Below are 19,596 nucleotides of genomic sequence, written 5' to 3'. Positions count from 1 at the left end.
TACTGACTGGTTCATGGATTGTTTTGGATTTGATTCGCCATGCACACATTCCTCTTTGACTACACTAGAATATTGTATAGGTTCTAGTGGACACAAAAATAATATTACTAGTAATAATAATGACAATAACTATTGAAGAGCATGTTTCTTATTTGCCATGTTTGTCTGTAACCCTATATACTCTTCACTTATATTCTGTGTTATGAAACATTTAAACGGTGCTGCTCCATTCATGAGATGCTCTACAAATACAGACTGATGTCATTTTCACATGGGGCTGGTGCAAATAAAGATTATATGGATTATTATGGATTTTGGCAAAGTATGTCTTGGGATTAATTGGTAAAGAGGTCAGTAAAGAGGGTGTGCTTATGTAACTGGTTATGAGTTTTTATTGAGAAATAATTGGGATTCAAGCTGTTCCTTCTTTTACTCACTATCTCCCCAGCCTTAGAAAAAAAACCTGTTCACATGGCACAGATGAGGCTGAGGTACACAGGAAATGTTTGGCTCCATTGTACAAGTTTGGGTAAACGGTTTTGTGGGTTGCCCAGTAAGCCAGTGGGTCTGCCGTTATTTCTACAATTGCATTCGCTGTGGCGCTTTGCATTTGCCAGGCTCTACTTGCGTCTTCGTCCAATAGGCTCCACAGTTGAACTGAAAAATATTGAAGATCATCATCATCATCACCAGAAATGTCAGTCATTCCCGATTCAGAAGAGAAAAAAAATACCTGTGGAAGGTGCTGCTGGTGGTGGAGGATGAGGCTGTGGTGGTGCTTGTGACGTAGATGACTGCTGCTTGGTATTCTTTATGTTAATTGTTGTGCATTCTGTTATTAAACGTTCTTTCACACTGGCTGCCACTCTGATTGGTGAATCCAAAAGTTTTGAACTGCAGAGCCACAAGTGTAGCAACAGTCAGTGAACTGTTTTTTCTTTGGTTTGTAGTCTGTCAGCTAAGTACCTGACAAGGTTCTGTGCCAGATGTTGTGGCATGGGGGTGGTGAGTTGGGAATATATATATATATATATATATATATATATATATATATATATATATATATATGTTTATATATATATATATACTATATCTATCTATCTGTTCTCTACGAAATACGAAATCTGACATACTACTCTCTCAAAGCAAATCACGGCAACAACAGGAAAAAAAACAACCTACTCTGCGAAAAACAATTCAAATGAACAACACTAAATAGGGATCTCCTATCCCGGAACACTCGATCCCGCGGAGTGATTCACATAACAAACCGAACCAATCAGGTGATTCGAAGCAGTTGAGTGCTTCAAACGTCACTGAAGTGATTCCAACGTCACGAGTCACGTGACCAAACCACGCCTCGGCACAGTGGCTCGATACGTTTGCTTCATGAGCTACAGCGCATGTGTCGAAGCCTCGGGTATCAGAGGACCATCACTACAGTCAGCAGGCAGCACGGATCGAACACCGGAATCATCGATCGGCCGCTGCTTACAAACAAACACAAAGAGTGGGAACCGGAGAGTCACCGGAGAGTCACCGGCAGCACGGAGGCACCGCGGTGACAGCAGGTGAGCTGCAGCGACAGGTAGCCGGAAGTACGGCGCTGTGAGAGCCGCGGCTAGCAGGCTAACTGGCTAACTGCTCTGTGAAGCTGGAACTTGTGGAACCTGTTGAACATCTGAACTGGTTCTGCAGAGAAAACAGAACGTTTTTTGCCGTCAGATTAACAATAAGTAAATAAATAACAAAGCACCGGGTTTAAAAGGCTTTAAAGGTTCCTCCAGTCCTTCAGAAGTTCTCCTTCAGTCCTCCTCATGGAGGAACCAGAGTCCACTCATTTCTGCTCACGTCTTCTTACATCTTCTCTGTTTTCTTCAGCTGCTCTTTGCTGGAGGGGTTGTGTTGCTCTCCCCTTCTCTGGAGAACACCTCAAAGGTTCTGGTGGCTTCAGGACTCACATTGTCCAGGTCCTGGTTCCACCTGGTTCTAGTGGAGAAGTTCTGGTGTGATGTTGTTCTCTGGATGTTCTCCTCACAGCTGGATGGAGAAAGTAGTTCCATGTCTGTGGAGTCATTTTAGGAGCTGATTAGTGGTACTATGACTCCTTCTAGACCTCCTGATTAGTGGTACTATGACTCCTTCTAGACTGTAATGATAGCAGTACTATCAAGTGACCACTAGTTGGCAGTATAGCCTTAAGTGTGTTATGAGTTAGATAGACGAACAAGAATGCTTTGTTGTGGAGCTGAGACTACGTTGTTGACGGTTAAAATAAATAGCTTGCTGCTCGTAGAAGCTAGCAGCACAAATGTTCATGCATGACTTCTTGAATAACAGAAGACAGAACATTACATGGTACCAGGTCGCGGGTCGAGAAAGAAAAAGAAACTGAAGCAAGATGGACGCCGTAAAGCCACCAACTCCGCTGAAAATGACGGGTAATGTGGATGCTAACTGGCGGACTTTCAAGCAACAGTTCCTGCTCTACCTTGCCGCCATAGGAGTGGATAGTAGGGCGGAAGCAAGAAAAATAGCCCTTTTGCTAACCATCGCCGGAGCGGAGGCTATTGAAGTTTTCAACACGTTTGTATATGAAGCACCCGAGGACAAAGACAAGTTTGAAAAGGTCCTACAGAAATTTGATGAACACTGTCTTGCCAAGAAAAATGAAACTTATGAACGATACGTGTTTCGGTCGAGGCTCCAACAGCCTGGTGAGTCGTTTGATAATTTTCTCACCGATCTCAAAATAAAAGCTCAGTCCTGTAACTTTGGTGATCTCAAAAACTCAATGATAAGGGATCAGATTGTATTTGGGACGAATGAAAAGAAACTTAGAGAAAAGCTGTTGAGAGATGCGGACCTCACATTGGACAGTGCAATAAAAACGTGCCAAGCTAATGAGCTAGCAAAGCAACACGCTCTTACATTCAAAGCAACGCCATGTGAAGAAGAAAATGAGTCTGTGAAAACAGTGGCAATGAAAGGAAAGTCACGATTCAAGTTTAAGCATAAAGACAAAAGCAGAGACAATGATCAAACACAGTTTAGCTGCAAAAAGTGTGACGAAATGCACAAGCCGAAACAGTGCCCTGCATTTGGGAGAACATGTGCAAAGTGTAAAAAGCAAAATCACTATGCGAAAATGCGCCACACTACAAAGAACGTACACACAGTGCAGGAAGACACAGATGATAGTGATGATTTAAGTGAGACATTTTTCATCAAAATGGTGTCTGGAGAGGACAACTTCAAGCAGCCCCAAAACAACAACATGATGAGAGACTAGAGAAACTGTTACGAAGAGTGAAAAAGTACGGACTCAAACTAAAGAGAGAGAAATGTCTTTTTGGAGTTACAGAAATGACGTTCCTGGGAGACAAGCTCACAGCAGACGGAGTAGTCCCAGATGAAACCAAAGTGCAAGCCATACTGGACATGCCAGCTCCAATTGATAAAAAAGGAGTTCTGCGAGCCATGGGAATGATAAACTTTCTGGGCAAGTTCATTCCCAACCTCTCCTCAAAGACAAAGTGCCTGAGAGAGTTGCTGCATCACAACATAGCTTTCGAGTGGACAACAAGACATGAGAAGGAGTGGAAAGAACTAAAGAGAACTGTGACAGCTGAGCCAGTCCTTACCTACTTTGATCCAACAAAACCGACCAAAGTTTCCACTGATGCATCAAAAGACGGGCTAGGTGCCGTATTGCTGCAAATGAACAAAGAAACATGGCAACCTGTAGCCTATGCATCTAGATCAATGTCAGAGACTGAGAAACGCTATGCTCAGATTGAGAAGGAGTCACTGGGCCTAGTGTTTGGGTGTGGTAAGTTTCACACTTATGTTTATGGACTGCCCACGTTCATAGCAGAGACTGATCATAAACCACTCATTTCAATTAGAAAAAAGAATCTCAATGACATGTCGCCCAGAATCCAGCGTATGATGATGACATTGCAGCGCTATGATTTTGATCTGATATACACGCCGGGAAAATACATAGTGCTAGCTGACACACTTTCCCGAGCACCAGCACCTGTCAGTGAGACTAAGTGCATCACAACAGAGGAGGCTGAGGCTCACATCAACATGATCACAGCCTCACTGCCAGCAACAGACAATATGCTGCAAAAGATTGTCAAAGAGACAGCAATGGACCCTGTACTGAACAAAGTGACACAGTGTATAAGCAATGGCTGGTCAAAAGGAGTCTGCCCACAGTTTTTTCCTGTGCGGGCAGAGTTATGTATGTCTAATAGCATCCTGCTGAGAAAGGACAGGATTGTTATTCCACAAACTATGCACAAAGACATGCTTCAACGTCTTCATGAAGGACACCTGGGAGTAGAGAAATGCAAGAGAAGAGCGCGAGAAGCCATCTACTGGCCAGGCATTAACAAGGACATTGAGGAAATGATTCAAAAATGCCAAATCTGCCAGAAACATCACTACAAACAAGTCAAAGAGCCAATGCTGGTAGCCGACCTTCCCTCAGCACCCTGGCAAAAGGTGGGCACAGATTTATTTCATCTGCATGGCAAAGACTATCTTCTTGTTATAGACTATTACTCTAACTATCCTGAGATTGCCCAACTCTCCAGCACCTCTGCACAGTCTGTTATTGTGCACATGAAAGGATTCTTTGCAAGACACGGAATCCCACAGAGTGTTGTGAGTGACAACGGTCCACAATATGCCTGTGAAGAGTTTAAGGAATTTGCAAGGCAATATGGATTCAAGCACATCACATCGAGCCCTTTGTACCCACAAGCAAATGGTCAGGCTGAAAAGGGAGTACAAATCGTTAAGAGACTGCTGAAGAAAGCCAAAGATGGTAAGACTGATCCTCACCTTGCTTTGCTAAGTTACAGAGCTGCACCTCTGGAGTGTGGAGCATCACCTGCTGAGCTACTCATGTGTCGTAAACTCCGCACTACACTTCCACAAGTACAACAAGGACATGATAACAACATCTGGATGGATAACAAGAAGAGGCTCAAACTCAAACAGAAAATGGCTTATGACAGAGCTACAAAATATCTTGAACCTCTTTGTGAAAAGGACACTGTGAGGATCGAAGGACCTGACTGCTGGGGCAGAAAAGCAACTGTGCTCAGTGAAGTTGGACCTAGGTCTTACATTGTGGAAACCGAGGATGGACGGACAGTGAGGAGAAATAGGAGGAGTCTGTTAAAGACTCAAGAGGACACTGACAAACATTCTGCTGAGGAAGAACCTGAAGAACAAAAAGATACACCAGTTGCACACCCAACAGAACCTCAAGCAACTTCTCGAATGACTGAACCTGTTAGGAGGTCGACAAGAGCTAGAAAACCACCTGACAGACTTATTGAAAATGCTTAATGTTTGTTATGAAAAAAGGGTACCTTGTTATTTGTTATGCATTTTGGTAAAAGGTACGTGAATTTGCACTTGCAGTGTTTATTTGTTTAAAAAAAAAAAAAAAAAAAAAAGGAAAAACATGAAGATGTAAAACAAAGTAAAATGAATGAGTTAAAACATTGTTATAAAATATGTATTGTTGTTAAAACTTTGGAAGGGAGATGTAGTGATAGCAGTACTATCAAGTGACCACTAGTTGGCAGTATAGCCTTAAGTGTGTTATGAGTTAGATAGACGAACAAGAATGCTTTGTTGTGGAGCTGAGACTACGTTGTTGACGGTTAAAATAAATAGCTTGCTGCTTGTAGAAGCTAGCAGCACAAATGTTCATGCATGACTTCTTGAATAACAGAAGACAGAACATTACATAGACCTCTTGATCAGTGGAACTATGACTCCTTCTAGACCTCCTGATTAGTGGTACTATGACTCCTTGTATTCCTGCAGCTCTTCTACTGTGGAGCGTCCAGTTCCAGTGTCGTCTTGATAAAGTGTTTGTTTCTGATTATTCATCAGAAGAAGTACTCTGCTGTTCTACTTAAAGTAATCTGATTACTGAGGGGGGTATTGCTCTGCTGCTGTGTTCTGTCCAGGTTCTAGCTGACTCCTGTCTGATGGTGGATCTTCTGTGGTTCTCTGATTCTGTATCTCAGCAGAATGTCAGCGATGCTGCAGCTCCCCCTGGTGGTGACAGCTCAGGTGGACCTGGTTCTGGTTCTGGTTTCCCTGCTGGCCCTCTGGACCAGACTGAGCCGCCTGAGCTACCCCAACGCTGTGGTGTGAGTGTTCCCTCTACCTGAGCTCACCTGGATGCAGCAGTTCTCCGTGGTTCTCCCTGGTTCTCCATGGTTCTCTGTGGTTTTCCATGTTTTTCCATGGTTCTTCATGGTCCATGGTTCTCCATGTTCTCAGTGGTTCTCCATGTTCTCCATGGTTCTCCATGTTCTCTTTGTTTGTCCGTGGTGCTCCATGGTGCTCCATGGTTCCCCATGGTTCTCCATCACTCTCCATGGTTATTCATGGTTCTCTGTGGTTCTCCATGCTTCTCTATGGTGCTCCATGGTTCTCCATGGTGCTCCATCATTGTCCATGGTTCTCCATGTTCTCCGTGGTTCTGTGTGCAGGTTCGATGAGGTCTACTACGGACAGTTCGTGTCTCTCTACATGAAGAGGGTGTTCTTCATCGATGACAGCGGGCCGCCGCTCGGCCACATGATCTTGGCGCTCGGAGGTCGGTTGCCATGACAACCGGTATGTGAGACAACAGTTGTTTGTGTGGTTTTGTTCTAACGTCTGTTCCTTTGGTTTCAGCATACCTGGGAGGCTTCGATGGGAACTTTGTGTGGAACAGAATCGGAGCAGGTAGAGTAAACTGGTTTATCTGGGTTTAAACCAGTTCAAACCATTTTTCAACTGGTTCAAAACAACGAATATTGTGTTTATTTGTGTTGTCAGAAACATGGCTAGTCTCTGGTTCTAACCAGTTCACTTCTTAAAACCAGTTAGTTTATTTTAATCAGTTTAAACTGGTTTAAACTGGTTTCATCCTGCTGGTCTACCTGGTGTTTACAGGGACTGGAAACCAGCTAAAGCAGCTTTTTCTGGTTTGAACCAGTTTTAGTCTGGCTTAAACAGAGATTAAAGTCATTTAAAGATGTTGGAAACCAGTTAATAATACTAGTTAAACCAGTTTAAAGTAAAATAAAACCAGTTAAACCAATTTAAAGTTGAATGCAACCAGTTAAACCAATTTAAAGTTGAATGCAACCAGTTAAACCAGTTTAAAGTGGAATAAGGTGTGTTTGTTTCGTTGCACAGAGTATCCCAGCAGCGTCAGTGTGTGGAGTCTGCGGGTTCTACCAGCTCTGTGTGGAGCTCTCTGTGTTCCTCTGGTCTACCTGCTGACTCTGGAGCTGAGGTTCTCTCACCTGTCGGCTCTGGGAGCTGCTGTTCTGCTGCTGCTGGGTGAGCTGAGAACGCAGTAGAACTAGTGGACCTCCAGGTTCTGATGGTTCTACTGGTTCCACTGGTTCCTGATGGTTCCACTGGTTCCACTGGTTCCCGATGGTTCCGATGATTCCTAGGTGAACATGGACCTGTGTGTCTGTTGGACATTCTGCTGCCTGACGTCATCGTTTGTTTTTCTCCAGAGAACTCTCTGATTGTCCAATCACGGTTCATGTTACTGGAGTCGGTTCTCATCTTCTTGGTTCTGCTGGCGTTCTTCTCGTACCTGCGCTTCCACAATGCCCCCACCAGGTGAGTCTCACCTTTACGCTCCAGATTCTGTGGTTCTAACATCTAACGTGGAACTTCTCCTCCTCAGCTCCTGGTTCCGCTACGTCTGGCTCCTCCTCTCAGGCGTCTCCTGCGCTGCAGCCATCGGGTGAGAACCTCGTCTGTGTTCTGTCGGGTTATGTCCCGTGTTCTAGTCCTAAACAAACATTCTGGTGTGGAACGTGTTCTGTGTCAGGGTGAAGTACATGGGCCTGTTCTCCTACCTGCTGCTGCTGGGCGTGGCCTTTCTGCACACCTGGAACCTGGTTGGAGATCAATCTGTCAGTCATGTGAGTCCCATTGAGGCTGCTGGTCTACGTTCTAGATCAGTGAGGAGGTTCCAGAGAGAGAACCCTGCTGCAGTTCATGTACCTGTACAGGTGTGACCGTGTTCTGGTTGGTTGAATCTAATTAATCTGTGTGTGTGTGTGTGTGTGTGTGTGTGTGTGTGTGCGCAGCTGAATGTGTGTGTGCAGTGTGTGTGTAGAGTTGTGTGTCTGCTGGTGGTTCCTGTTCTGCTCTATGTGTTCTGGTTCTACCTCCACCTGAGCCTCCTGAACCGCAGCGGACCACATGACCAGCTGATGAGCTCCGCCTTCCAGGCCAGCCTGCAGGTAAACGCACACACAGAACCTTCTCACCTGTACAGGTGGTTCCACCGGTCGTTTAGTCGTTGGATCTTTTACAGAGGGATTCCTGTGTCCTTCTGATGGTTCTAGTGATCATTCCTTTGGAAGGTACTAGGGTTCTTTTATGGGGTTGTAGTTGTCCTTCAGGAGGCTCTAATGATCCTTGAGAAGGTTCTAGTGGTCCATTATGAGGTTCTAATGACCTTTTTTGAGGTTCTAATGTCTGAGAGGAGTCAGGATCCAAGATGGCAGCATGTCCCTTTTGTCTGCTCAGTGTTTGTCTGTTTTAGGTATTTTATGGCTTTTAGTGCCTTTCTCATTTTTGAAAAAGGTTTTTATGTTCCTGTTTTATTAACATATTTTAAGTAATTCACAATTTTTGGGGGCTTTGGCCTTTTTAACCTGCTCATTTTGTGAGCTGCACTGAGGATTCTGAACTGCTCCATGTGCTCTGAAGCCTGTCCTCTTGTTGGAGCTAACTGGAGACCCAGGGATTCAGCTGCAGAGTGGCTCATCCTCAGCCTAGAACTGTGACAACATCACCGGAACAGGATATACAGAAAGTCAGCAACACAGAGACCCATCTCCAACTGCAGTATGGTTTGCTTCTAGCTTGGAACCTCAGCACCTATTCAGCTATACAGGCTATTTTGGCTGTGTTGTGTACTGAAACCATCCACTCTATGCTGAAGCCTATGGTATCATACTGAGGATTTCTTCACCCTTCTGACACCTGCAGTTTGCTGACATCTTCCATGCTACACTGAGGCCTGCACTGGTTGCTGAAGCCTTTTCCACTATTCTGGAGCTTGAGCTTGAGCAACTTGCTGATATCTTTTCATTCTACACTGATAAGTGCTAAGAGTTTTGGAAAATGGCATTTCTTGTGACTTTATTCAGTTTATTAATTGTTTGGGACTTGGGGGCAATGGCTGCTCCTGGGTGAGTACATCTAATAATGTGTTCAACCTGTGGGACGTTGCTCATGGATGCACCTGTGCCATCGCCGCCTTACAACCTATGCAACCACCAATCCATTTGGCACAGGACATAAACTTATCATCTGACCTACCCAGAGTCTTACCTCTACTTCAAAGCCTTCTAGCTTTGTATAATTACATCACATCCCGTGATAGATCTTGCATGGTTTCAACATATCCAATGTCTGAATCATTTTGTAATGTTACAAGGCAGAGATTGTTGATTGTCTTATTATTACTGTTATCTGGTAATGTGCAGCCTAACCCTGGTCCGGAGTTGCAGGGTATCCAGACACCATCTGATTTTAAATCCTTGTCTGGTCTTAAAATAGTTCATCTTAATGTGCGTAGCTTGTTATCCAAAATGGACATGGTTAAGATTTGGGTTAAATCAACAGATGCAGATATTGTTGTAATTTCTGAAACTTGGCTTACCAAATCTATTACCGATAAAGATATTAACATAAATGGATACAATGTTTATCGGTCCGACAGGCCTAAGAAAGGTGGAGGTGTTGCTATTTATGTTAAATCAAGATTTGAAGCCTCAATAGTTCTGTCTGAGTCCATTTGCAAACAACTGGAATTTTTGGCATTGAATGTGGAAATTTTTAAAGGCCTGTGCATAACTGTTGTTGGATGCTACAGGTCTCCATCTGCCTCCAAGGATGCATTACTATCTTTAAAGCATCTTTCATCCAGACTTAATTATAGTGAACTTGTTCTAGCTGGTGATCTGAACTGGGGTAGCTGGATGTTGACATAATGAGGTCTTAAGTCCCGGCAGGCTCTGTTCACAAAAGCCAAATCACAAAGCGAGGCTGCTGTCAAGGCTAGTTTTATTGTGGCAGAAGAGGTCGCAAAATCAGCCCGACCATTTACAGAGGGAGAGTTTATCAAAAACTGTATGTGAGGCAGTGTGCCCAGACAAAAGGCAACTATTTTCAAACATGAGCCTGAGCAGAAACACCGTTGCTGAACGTGTAGACCAGCTTTCCACCAATCTAGAAGAACAGCTTGTGGGAAAGGGAAAAGATTTCATCACATATTCCCTTGCTGTGGATGAGAGCACCGACTCATCTGACATTGCCCAGCTGCCAATTTTCATCCGTGGAGTGGACTCCAGCCTGAGCATATAACAGAAGAGTTTTTGGTATTACGTTCTATGCATGGCACAACTACAGGACAAGATCTGTATGAAGAGGTATCCAGATGTGTAAATGAGATGAGGCTGCCTTGGGAAAAACTCGTGGGGTTGACAACAGACGGAGCCCCAGCGATGTGTGGGCACAGGAGTGGATTGGTGGCAAGGATACGTGAGAGGATGCAGGAGGAAAACGTCACAGATGAGCTGACAGCTTATCACTGCATAATACACCAGGAGTCGTTGTGTGGCAAAGCCTTGAAAATGGAACATGTAATGAGCACCATAACAGGAGCAGTTAACTTCATCAGAGCCAAAGGTTTAAGCCACCACCAGTACAAGGCATTTCTGGGTGAGTTAGATACAGAGCATGGTGACTTGCCCTATCACACAGAGGTGCAGTGGCTAAGCCAGGGAAAGGTGCTGCAGAGATGTTTCGAGCTGCGTGAGGAGATCCGTCTGTTCATGGAACGCAAAGGGAAAGACACAACAGAGCTCCGAGATGAAAGGTTTCTGTGTGAAATGGCGTTTCTGTGCGCTATCACGAGCCATCTGAATGTGATGAACCTGCAGCTGCAGGGACGGGGGCGTGTCATGTCTGATATGTACAGTACAGTGAAGGTGTTTAAAACCAAGCTGAGTCTGTGGGAGACGCAGATGTGGAAAGAAAACTTGAGCCACTTTCCCAGCTGCCAGACCATGAAAGAGAAGCTCTCTACCGCTGTGTTCCCGAGTGCACAGTTTGCTGATAAACTCAACATACTTGCCGCCGACTTCTGACGCCGATTTGCTGACTTTGAAGCCCAAAAAAGCAGGTTTGAACTGCTCGGCAATCCTTTTGCAGTTGACGTGGAAAGCGCACCACCAAACCTACAAATGGAGTTGATTGAGCTCCGGTGCAATGACACACTGAAGGAAAAATATGAGAGAGTGAGTGCTGCTGAGTTTGCAGGTTTCATCCCCGACACAATCCCCCATCTGCACATCCAAGCTGCTCAGACGCTCTATGTTTGGCAGCACATACCTGTGAACAACTGTTCTCTTTGATGAAGCTAAACAAAACATCACACAGGAGCCGTCTTACTGATAAACACCTTCACTCAATCCTGAGGATTTCCTCAGCTCAGAGTCTGACCCCGAACATTGATGAACTTGTACAAAAGATGAGACACCACCAAGTATCAGGCTCAGCCTCAGACAAGTGAGCATCACAGAGCATTAACGTATTTTTAGCTTTTAATTCAGTTACATTTTTACATTTGTTTCTACAAGACGTGATTTTTCTTTGAAGGAAGTATTGTTTTGTCTGTGTGCCATAGATTTTTGTATTTTGTTTTATTGTATTTTATTTATTTATTTATTTATTTATTTATTTATTTTTCAGTTAATGGACTCAGGGAAAATTGCAGATAAGAGCCATAAGAAAGAATACAACTGATTTATTTTTTTTTTATTTTCTCATTTTACTATTTGAAAGCAGTAATTGGTAGAATCATAGAGCAGCACAATATTGCATTTTCAGTTTATAATGCATGCAATTTCATTTATGCATTTATCTTGATATTAAGGAACATATTTTGTTTTTGAAGGACATTTACTTTTTTGCTGTTTGCCTGTTGAAAATGTTTTCCCTTGAAATTACTGACAGAGCCGTAAGAAAATATTGCTTTATTCATTTAATGTACAGAACGTGATTTTTCTTTGAAGGAAGTTTGTTTTTGTCTGTGTACCTGTTGAAAAATGTTTTCACTTGAAATTACTGACAGCCATAAAAAAATATTGGATTATTCATTTAATCATTAAATAATATGCACTGTGTTAGGTCTTGGTTCAATAGGCTATGTGCAATCATTACAATATGTTTTAATAAACATTGAACCAGTCCGGCCCTCAGCTTGTAGCAAATTTGTTTTTTTGGCCTTCTGTGTATTTGACTTTGACATCCCTGCTTTAGAAGACTGACTGATTGACTGGTTGACTGACTGACTGGTTGATTGATTGATGCGTGTTTCAGGGCGGTCTCTCCAGGATCACTCAGGGTCAGCCTCTGGAAGTCGCTTATGGCAGTCAGGTGACTTTACGAAGCTCCGCCTCCCAGCTAATCCCCTGCTGGCTCCACTCACACAAGGCGAACTACCCAGTCAGGTGCTGCCAGCTCACACTGACCCATTAGCCAATCAGAAGCCTCCCATCGTTAGTCTGACTCACCTGACCTCTTCTCTGCAGGTATGAAAATGGGCGGGGCAGCTCCCACCAGCAGCAAGTCACCTGTTATCCCTTCAAGGACGTCAACAACTGGTGGATCATCAAACACCCTGGCAGGTAGGTCACCTATCTAGCAGGTAGGTCACCTGTCTGGCAGGTAGGTCCCCTGTCTGACAGTTAGATCACCTGTCTGACAGGTAGATTACCTGTCTGACAGGTAGGTCACCTATCTAACAGGTAGGTCCCCTGTCTGACAGTTAGATCACCTGTCTGACAGTTAGATCACCTGTCTGACCCAGGACATGATGGTGGACATAGTCCTCGTCTGATTGGTCTCTGTGTCTCTGACAGACAGGAGCTAGTGGTGGACACGCCTCCTCGGCCTGTCCGTCATGGTGATGTCATCCAGCTGGTTCATGGGATGACATCACGCTTCCTAAACAGGTGAATGGCTCCCTTGACCTTCTGACCTAGTTTAGTTAGTTAGCTTGGTTGGATGGTTGGTGGGCTGGTTAGTGGGTTGGATGGTTGGTTGGTTGGTTAGTGGGTTGGTTGGTTGGTTGGTTGGTTAGTGGGTTGGTTGGTTGGTTGGATGGATGAATGGATGGTTGATCGGTCAGTTGGTTGGTTGGTTGGTTGGTTGTCTGTCTTCAGGGTTCTTGTTGCTTTTATTAAGTCTTGAATAAGCAAAACTTGCAGATTATTAGTCCTGATCTTTGATTGCTTGATTGACTGATTGATTGATTGATTGATGAATTGATTGACTGATTGATTGACTATTTAACTAATTGACTGATTGATTGATTGATTGACTGATTGGTTGATTATTTGACTGACTGATTGATTGAATGACTGATTGATTTATTGACTGATTGATTGACTGATTGATTGACTGATTAATTGATTGATTTACAAATTGATTGATTGACTGATTGGTTGATTAACTAATTGACTGGCTAATTGATTGATTGATTGACTGATTGATTGACTGACTCATTGATTGACTCATTGATTCACTGACTGATTTATTGATTGATTGACTAATTGTTTGAGTGATTGATTGACTGACTGATTAATCTCTATTCTGATGTTTCAGTCATGATGTCGCGGCTCCCATGAGTCCTCACGCTCAGGAAGTTTCTGGCTATGTGGACTTTAACGTCTCCATGCCGGCACAGAACCTGTGGAAGGTGGTGAGTTCATCCAGCAGAGCGCCACCTGGTGTCCACACACAGAACTGATTTTATTATTCAGCAACACTGACAGTAAAATGTGAATCTGAAGGAGGAAACAAACCTCTAAACATGACCTCGGACTGCCACAGGTGATCAGCTGATTTAAACATCAATAACTAATGTTTATTTGTTTGTTTGTTCAGGATATCTCCAACAGGGAGGCGGAGTCAGAGGTGTGGAAGACGATCCTGTCTGAGGTCCGATTGGTCCACGTAAACACCTCCGCTGTCCTAAAGGTGCTGATAGTCTGACACACCTGAGCTCAACGCCCTTATAAGGACCTGCTGACCTGTGTGTGTGTGTGTGTGTGTGTGTGTGTGGGTGTGTGGGTGTGTGTGTGTGTGTGTGTGTGTGTGTCTGTGTGTAGCTGAGTGGTGTGTCTCTCCCAGAGTGGGGTTTCCGTCAGCTGGAGGTCGTAGCAGAGAAGCTGTTCAAAGCTCACGGCAGCAGTTTGGGATGGAACGTGGAGGAACATCGCTATGGAACCAGTACATTAGCGTAGCATCGTTAGCGTACCATCTTTAATGTTGCATCGTTACTGAAGCATCATTAGTGTAGCATCGTTAGTGTAGCGTCGTTACTGTAGCATCGTTAGTCTTCCATCGTTACTATAGCATCGTTAGTGTTCCATCGTTAGTGTAGCATCGTTAGTGTTCCATCGTTACTATAGCATCGTTAGTGTTCCATCGTTAGTGTAGCATCGTTAGTGTTCCATCGTTAGTATAGCATCGTTAGTGTTCCATCGTTAGTGTAGCGTTGTTAGTGTACCATCGTTAGTGTTCCATCGTCAGTGTAGCATCGTTACTCTAGCATCGTTAGTGTAGCATCGTTAGTGTACCATCGTTACTTTTCCTTCGTTAGTGTAGTATTGTTACTGTAGCATCGTTAGTGTAGCATCGTTAGTGTAGCATCGTTAGTGTACCATCGTTACTGTAGCATTGTTTGTTTTCCATCGTTACTGTAGTATCGTTAGTTTTCCATCGTTAGTGTAGCATCGTTAGTGCAGCATCATTACTGTAGCATCGTTAGTGTACCATTGTTACTGTAGCATCATTAGTGTTCCATCGTTCGTGTAGCATCGTTAGTGTACCATCGTTAGTGGAGCATTGTTAGTGTAGTATCATTACTGTAGCATCGTTAGTGTAGCATCGTTAGTGTACCATCGTTACTGTAGCATCATTAGTGTTCCATCGTTCGTGTAGCATCGTTAGTGTAGCATTGTTAGTGTTCCATCGTTAGTGTAGCATCGTTAGTGGAGCATCGTTAGTGTAGCATCGCTAGTGTACCATCATTAGTGTTCCATCGTTAGTTTAGCATCGTTACTGTAGCATCGTTAGTGTAGCATCGTTAGTGGAGCATCATTAGCGGGGCATCGTTAACGTACCATCGTTAGCGTACCATCGTTAGCGTAGCATCGTTAGCGTAGCATCGTTACTGCAGCATTGTTAGCGTACCATCCTCAGTGTAGCATTGTTAGTGTTCCATCGTTAGTGTAGCATCGTTACTGTAGCATTGTTAGTGTAGCATCGTTAGTGTTCCATCGTTAGTGTTCCATCGTTAGTGTAGCATCGTTAGTGTAGCGTCGTTAGTGTACCATTGTTAGTGTTCCATCGTTAGTGTAGCATTGTTACTCTAGCATCGTTAGTGTAGCATCGTTAGTGTACCATCGTTAATGTAGCATTGTTAGTGTAGCATCGTTAGTGTACCATCGTTAGTGTACCATCCTTAGTGTTCCATCGTTAGTGTTCCATCGTTAGTGTAGCATCGTTAGTGTAGCATCGTTAGTGTTCCATCCTTAGTGTTCCATCGTTAGTGTAGCATCATTACTGTAGCATTGTTAGTGTTCCATCGTTAGTGTAGCATCGTTACTGTAGCATCGTTAGTGTAGCATCATTAGTGTTCCATTGTTAGTGTAGCATCGTTAGTGTAGCATCGTTACTGTAGCATCGTTAGCGTAGCATCGTTAGCGTAGCATCGTTACTGAAGCATCGTTAGTGGAGCATCGTTAGTGTTCCATCGTTAGTGTTCCATCGTTAGTGTACCATCGTTACTGTAGTATCGTTAGTGTAGCATCGTTAGTGTACTATCGTTAGCATAGCATTGTTAGTGGAGCATCATTAGCGGAGCATCGTTAGCGTACCATCGTTAGCATAGCATCGTTACTGTAGCATCGTTAGCGTAGCATCGTTAGCGTACCATCCTCAGCGTAGCATTGTTAGCGTAACATCGTTACTGTAGCATCGTTAGTGTACCATCATTAGTGTAGCATTGTTAGCGTAGCATCGTTAGAATAGCATCCATGTTCACTGCAGTGATGTCACAGTTCCCATGATGCCTCACAGGTCAGGAGCCGAAGGAGCGGGAGGCGGAGCTTCACTCTCCAACACACATCGACGTCGACCGAAAAATTTCTTTCTGGGCCAAATTTTTAGAGCTACAAGTATGACATCATCACGTCATTGTCCAAACAGATGACTTTTTCCCTGTGATGGTTTTCAGTCAGTTTGATGGAGAATCTGTCAGATGGTAAAGAATAATCATGTGATGATGTCATGCTGTGATGTCATGGCAGTGGAAGATGCTGGCTGTGAAGCAGGAAGAGTCGGAGCACAAGTACAGCTCCGCACCCCTGGAGTGGATCACCATGGAAACCAACATCGCATACTGGCTGCACGCAACTACCAATGTAACACACACACACACACACACACACACACACACACACACACACACACACACACGCTCTGTGCCCTGCTCTGCTCTCTGATTGGCTGCACGTGTTTCAGGCTCAGATCCACCTGATTGGTAACCCGGTGTCATGGGGCGTGGCCAACCTCAGCCTGCTGGCCTATCAGCTGCTGGCAGCTGTGTACATGCTGAGGAGGAGGCGGGGCTTCAAAGACCTACCTGATGGTACACACAGACAAGCAGACAGGTTCTACTATGAGGAAGTTCAGATGCTCTCTGCTGACAGATGCTTGATTTGTGTGTTTCATTCAGTTCCTTATTGTGTCACTGTGTGTGTGTGTGTGTGTGTGTGTGTGTGTGTGTGTGTGTGTGTGTGTGTGTGTGTGTGTGTGTGTGTGTGTGTGTGTGTGTGTGTGTCCCCTCAGCTGTGTGGGACCAGTTTGTGTGTCTGGGGTGTGTGTGTGTCGGTGGTTGGGTGGTGAACTTTGTTCCGTTCCTGCTGATGGAGAAAACTCTGTTCCTGTATCACTACCTGCCTGCCCTGTGCTACCTGTACCTGCTGAGCCCCGCCCTGCTGGAGCACACACACACACACCTGCTCAGGTACACACACACACACACACACACACACACACACACACACTAACAAACACACACACACCTGCTTAAGTACACGACGTAGCGGCTCAGTAACGTTCTGTCTGTCAGACTCAGACTGACTTCATCTGTTCCAGCAGCTGGATGTTCAGTAGAGGAGCAAACATTTGAGTGTGAGTGTGTGTGTGTGTGTGTGTGTTTGTGTGTGTGTGTGTCAGCAGCAGTGTGACACACCGCTGTGCGCTGTGTGTGTGTGTGTCTGCCGTGCTGCTGTCCGTCTTCGTGTCCTACAGGACGTTCTGCCCGCTGACCTATGGCAGCCCGGAGCTGTCGGCCAATCAGCTGCGAGGATTGAGGTGGAGGGACACCTGGGACATCCTGTACCGCCGCCGCTAGAGACACCTGGATGCACCCGAACACACCCTCTGATGTCAGACCGAAGCCCTGCCCCTTCACGATGTGGATGATTGACAGCTGATTTAACGTTTTAAACTGTAATAAAATGTAATGTTTTCCTTCCTGCTCCTCTGGTTTTATCTTCACTGACCTGTTTCATCCACTGACGTGTCGTTCTGCTGGTTCTCTGCTGTTCCCATCATTTTGTTTGTGACAGTCACTGACAATAAAGTTCTAAAAAAAAGACCAAAGCTGAGGATTCCCTGTGAGCTTTCTTTTTAGTTCTTATTTCTATTGTTTCGTCTTAAAAATGATTAAATTGGATATTTTATTTGTCTATATATTAGTTTAATGTGATGTTTAGTAAATATTAAATTCAGTTAAATTAGTTCATTTAGTTTTATTTAACCCTCCTGTTGTCCTCATTTACAGACACCAAAAAATATTGTTTCCTTGTCTGAAAAAAAAAAATTCAACAAAAACCCCAAATTTCTGAAAATTTGCAAAACCTTCAGGAACAAAATTCCAATAATTTCTTAAAAGTTTCCCTTTAAAGTTTTTTTTTTTTTTTTAAATCCCCCAAATTTGGAAAGAAAATTTTTGTAAATATTTTCAAAAAATAAGTAAAAATCTTCCAAAAAAATCCTAAAAATGGCTAAAGTGATTACATATATATCAGTAAAACTTCTTTTGTAATATTTTCTAATATTTTTAAGAACATTCACAAAAAAATCAACCAAAATCCAGAGAATTTCACTGGCTTTTGGTTGATTTTTATGTGAATGTTCTTAAACATTTTTAACATTTTTTTTCACCAAATTTTCAAAAATTTCCTAAAAATGTTGAAAATGTGGACATCAGAAGTTTCGCTGTGAAAATATATTTTTTTCCACAATTTGAAACATTAAAACGGGTCAATTTGACCCGCAGGACGACATGAGAGTGAAAGAGTTGTTTCATTTATTCTATTTTATGTATTGAATTTTCTTTTAAAGCTGCCATGTGACCTCAGAAGGATGAAACTTCCTCAGGATTCCAGAATATTAAATATTAAAGCTCAATAAAGATTTAAAACTCCTCAGATATCCCATAAATGTAGCTTTCTCACATTAGATCAAATATTCTGCTGTACTCGGAGGTAATCTGATTACTGTTGGAGGATACAGGTTAAATAAACTTCCTCTCATTAAGACTATATTTCAGTAAAACACTCAGTAGGACGTTTTAAAATAATGTTCTGAACCAGGGGTGTCCAACATGCGGCCTGTGGGCCAAAAGCGGTCCTCCAGAGGGTCCAATCCGGTCCTCAAAGTGTAAAAATTCCAGAGAAGACATTAACTGCAGATTGTAAATTAGTAAAACTATAAATTTAAAATCATTTCTAGACCATGACAAGTTGTTTTGATCAGAAGGTAAAATATTAGATTGTTCATTGTTCTTTTGTCATTTGATGTCTCATTTTTGTCAAATTTTCTCTGTTTTTGTTGTTTTTCGTCTGATTTTAGTCGTTTTGTTTTACTCTGTTGTTTTGTGGGGTTTTTGTTTCACTTGTGTTGTCATTGTGTTTCTTGTTTTTGCCATTTTTGTCTTGTTATTTATATAATTTTTTGTCGTAACTTTTTTGCCTAGTTTCTTGTCTCTCTTTTCTTTCGTGTTGTGTGTCTCATATGTTCTTTTTTTTCTGATTTTTCTCATTTTGTGTCTCGTTTTTGTAATATTTTGTTTTGTTTTTGGTGGGGTATTTGTTTGTCTGACTGTTGTTTTGACCATAAAGTAAAATCCTATAAAATATTGTTCAGTTCCAGACAGCTGTGATTAAAATGAGGAGTTGTAGTTATTTATAGGTTATTATGCTCAGATTTTACTGGAGATCAAACTAGACTGGATGCGGAACCTGGACTAAGATGAGCTTTACTCTCCTGTTCTGAAGCATCACTGGACGCGTTTCGGGTTAAAAAAAAATAAGCAAAAGTAAGTAAAACTTCAGCGGAACCAACGTCAGCGGACTGACCGGATGTGACTGGCGGAAGCAGCTC

The 19,596-nt window shown here is 43.3% G+C and overlaps 1 protein-coding gene across 11 annotated transcripts; it reads left to right on the top strand.

Annotated features, from left to right (window-relative positions):
- The first annotated feature begins 1,401 nt into the window (after positions 1–1,401).
- On the top strand, positions 1,402–17,811 carry pomt1 (protein-O-mannosyltransferase 1). 11 transcript variants are annotated; one of them, XM_055011249.1, is made up of 20 exons: positions 1,402–1,571; positions 6,066–6,188; positions 6,534–6,640; positions 6,721–6,771; positions 7,228–7,374; positions 7,560–7,668; positions 7,736–7,795; positions 7,883–7,976; positions 8,145–8,300; positions 12,454–12,584; positions 12,666–12,761; positions 12,996–13,088; positions 13,741–13,837; positions 14,023–14,115; positions 14,247–14,367; positions 16,222–16,319; positions 16,452–16,565; positions 16,666–16,814; positions 16,993–17,170; positions 17,386–17,811. In XM_055011249.1, exons 2-20 carry the CDS (start codon positions 6,067–6,069, stop codon positions 17,629–17,631), a joined length of 2,262 nt encoding a protein of 753 aa, XP_054867224.1. In that variant the 5' UTR covers positions 1,402–1,571; position 6,066; the 3' UTR covers positions 17,632–17,811. The 11 variants fall into 11 exon arrangements, with proteins under 11 accessions (XP_054867224.1, XP_054867223.1, XP_054867226.1 ...); XM_055011248.1 differs by having other exon boundaries at positions 6,063–6,188; XM_055011250.1 differs by having other exon boundaries at positions 1,404–1,571; positions 6,063–6,188; positions 16,666–16,792.
- The last annotated feature ends 1,785 nt before the right edge of the window (positions 17,812–19,596 follow it).

This window comes from Amphiprion ocellaris, chromosome 6 (genome assembly GCF_022539595.1).
Source record: "Amphiprion ocellaris isolate individual 3 ecotype Okinawa chromosome 6, ASM2253959v1, whole genome shotgun sequence".
Taxonomy (NCBI): domain Eukaryota; kingdom Metazoa; phylum Chordata; class Actinopteri; family Pomacentridae; genus Amphiprion; species Amphiprion ocellaris.
This window is presented reverse-complemented; position numbering and strand designations above follow the sequence as displayed.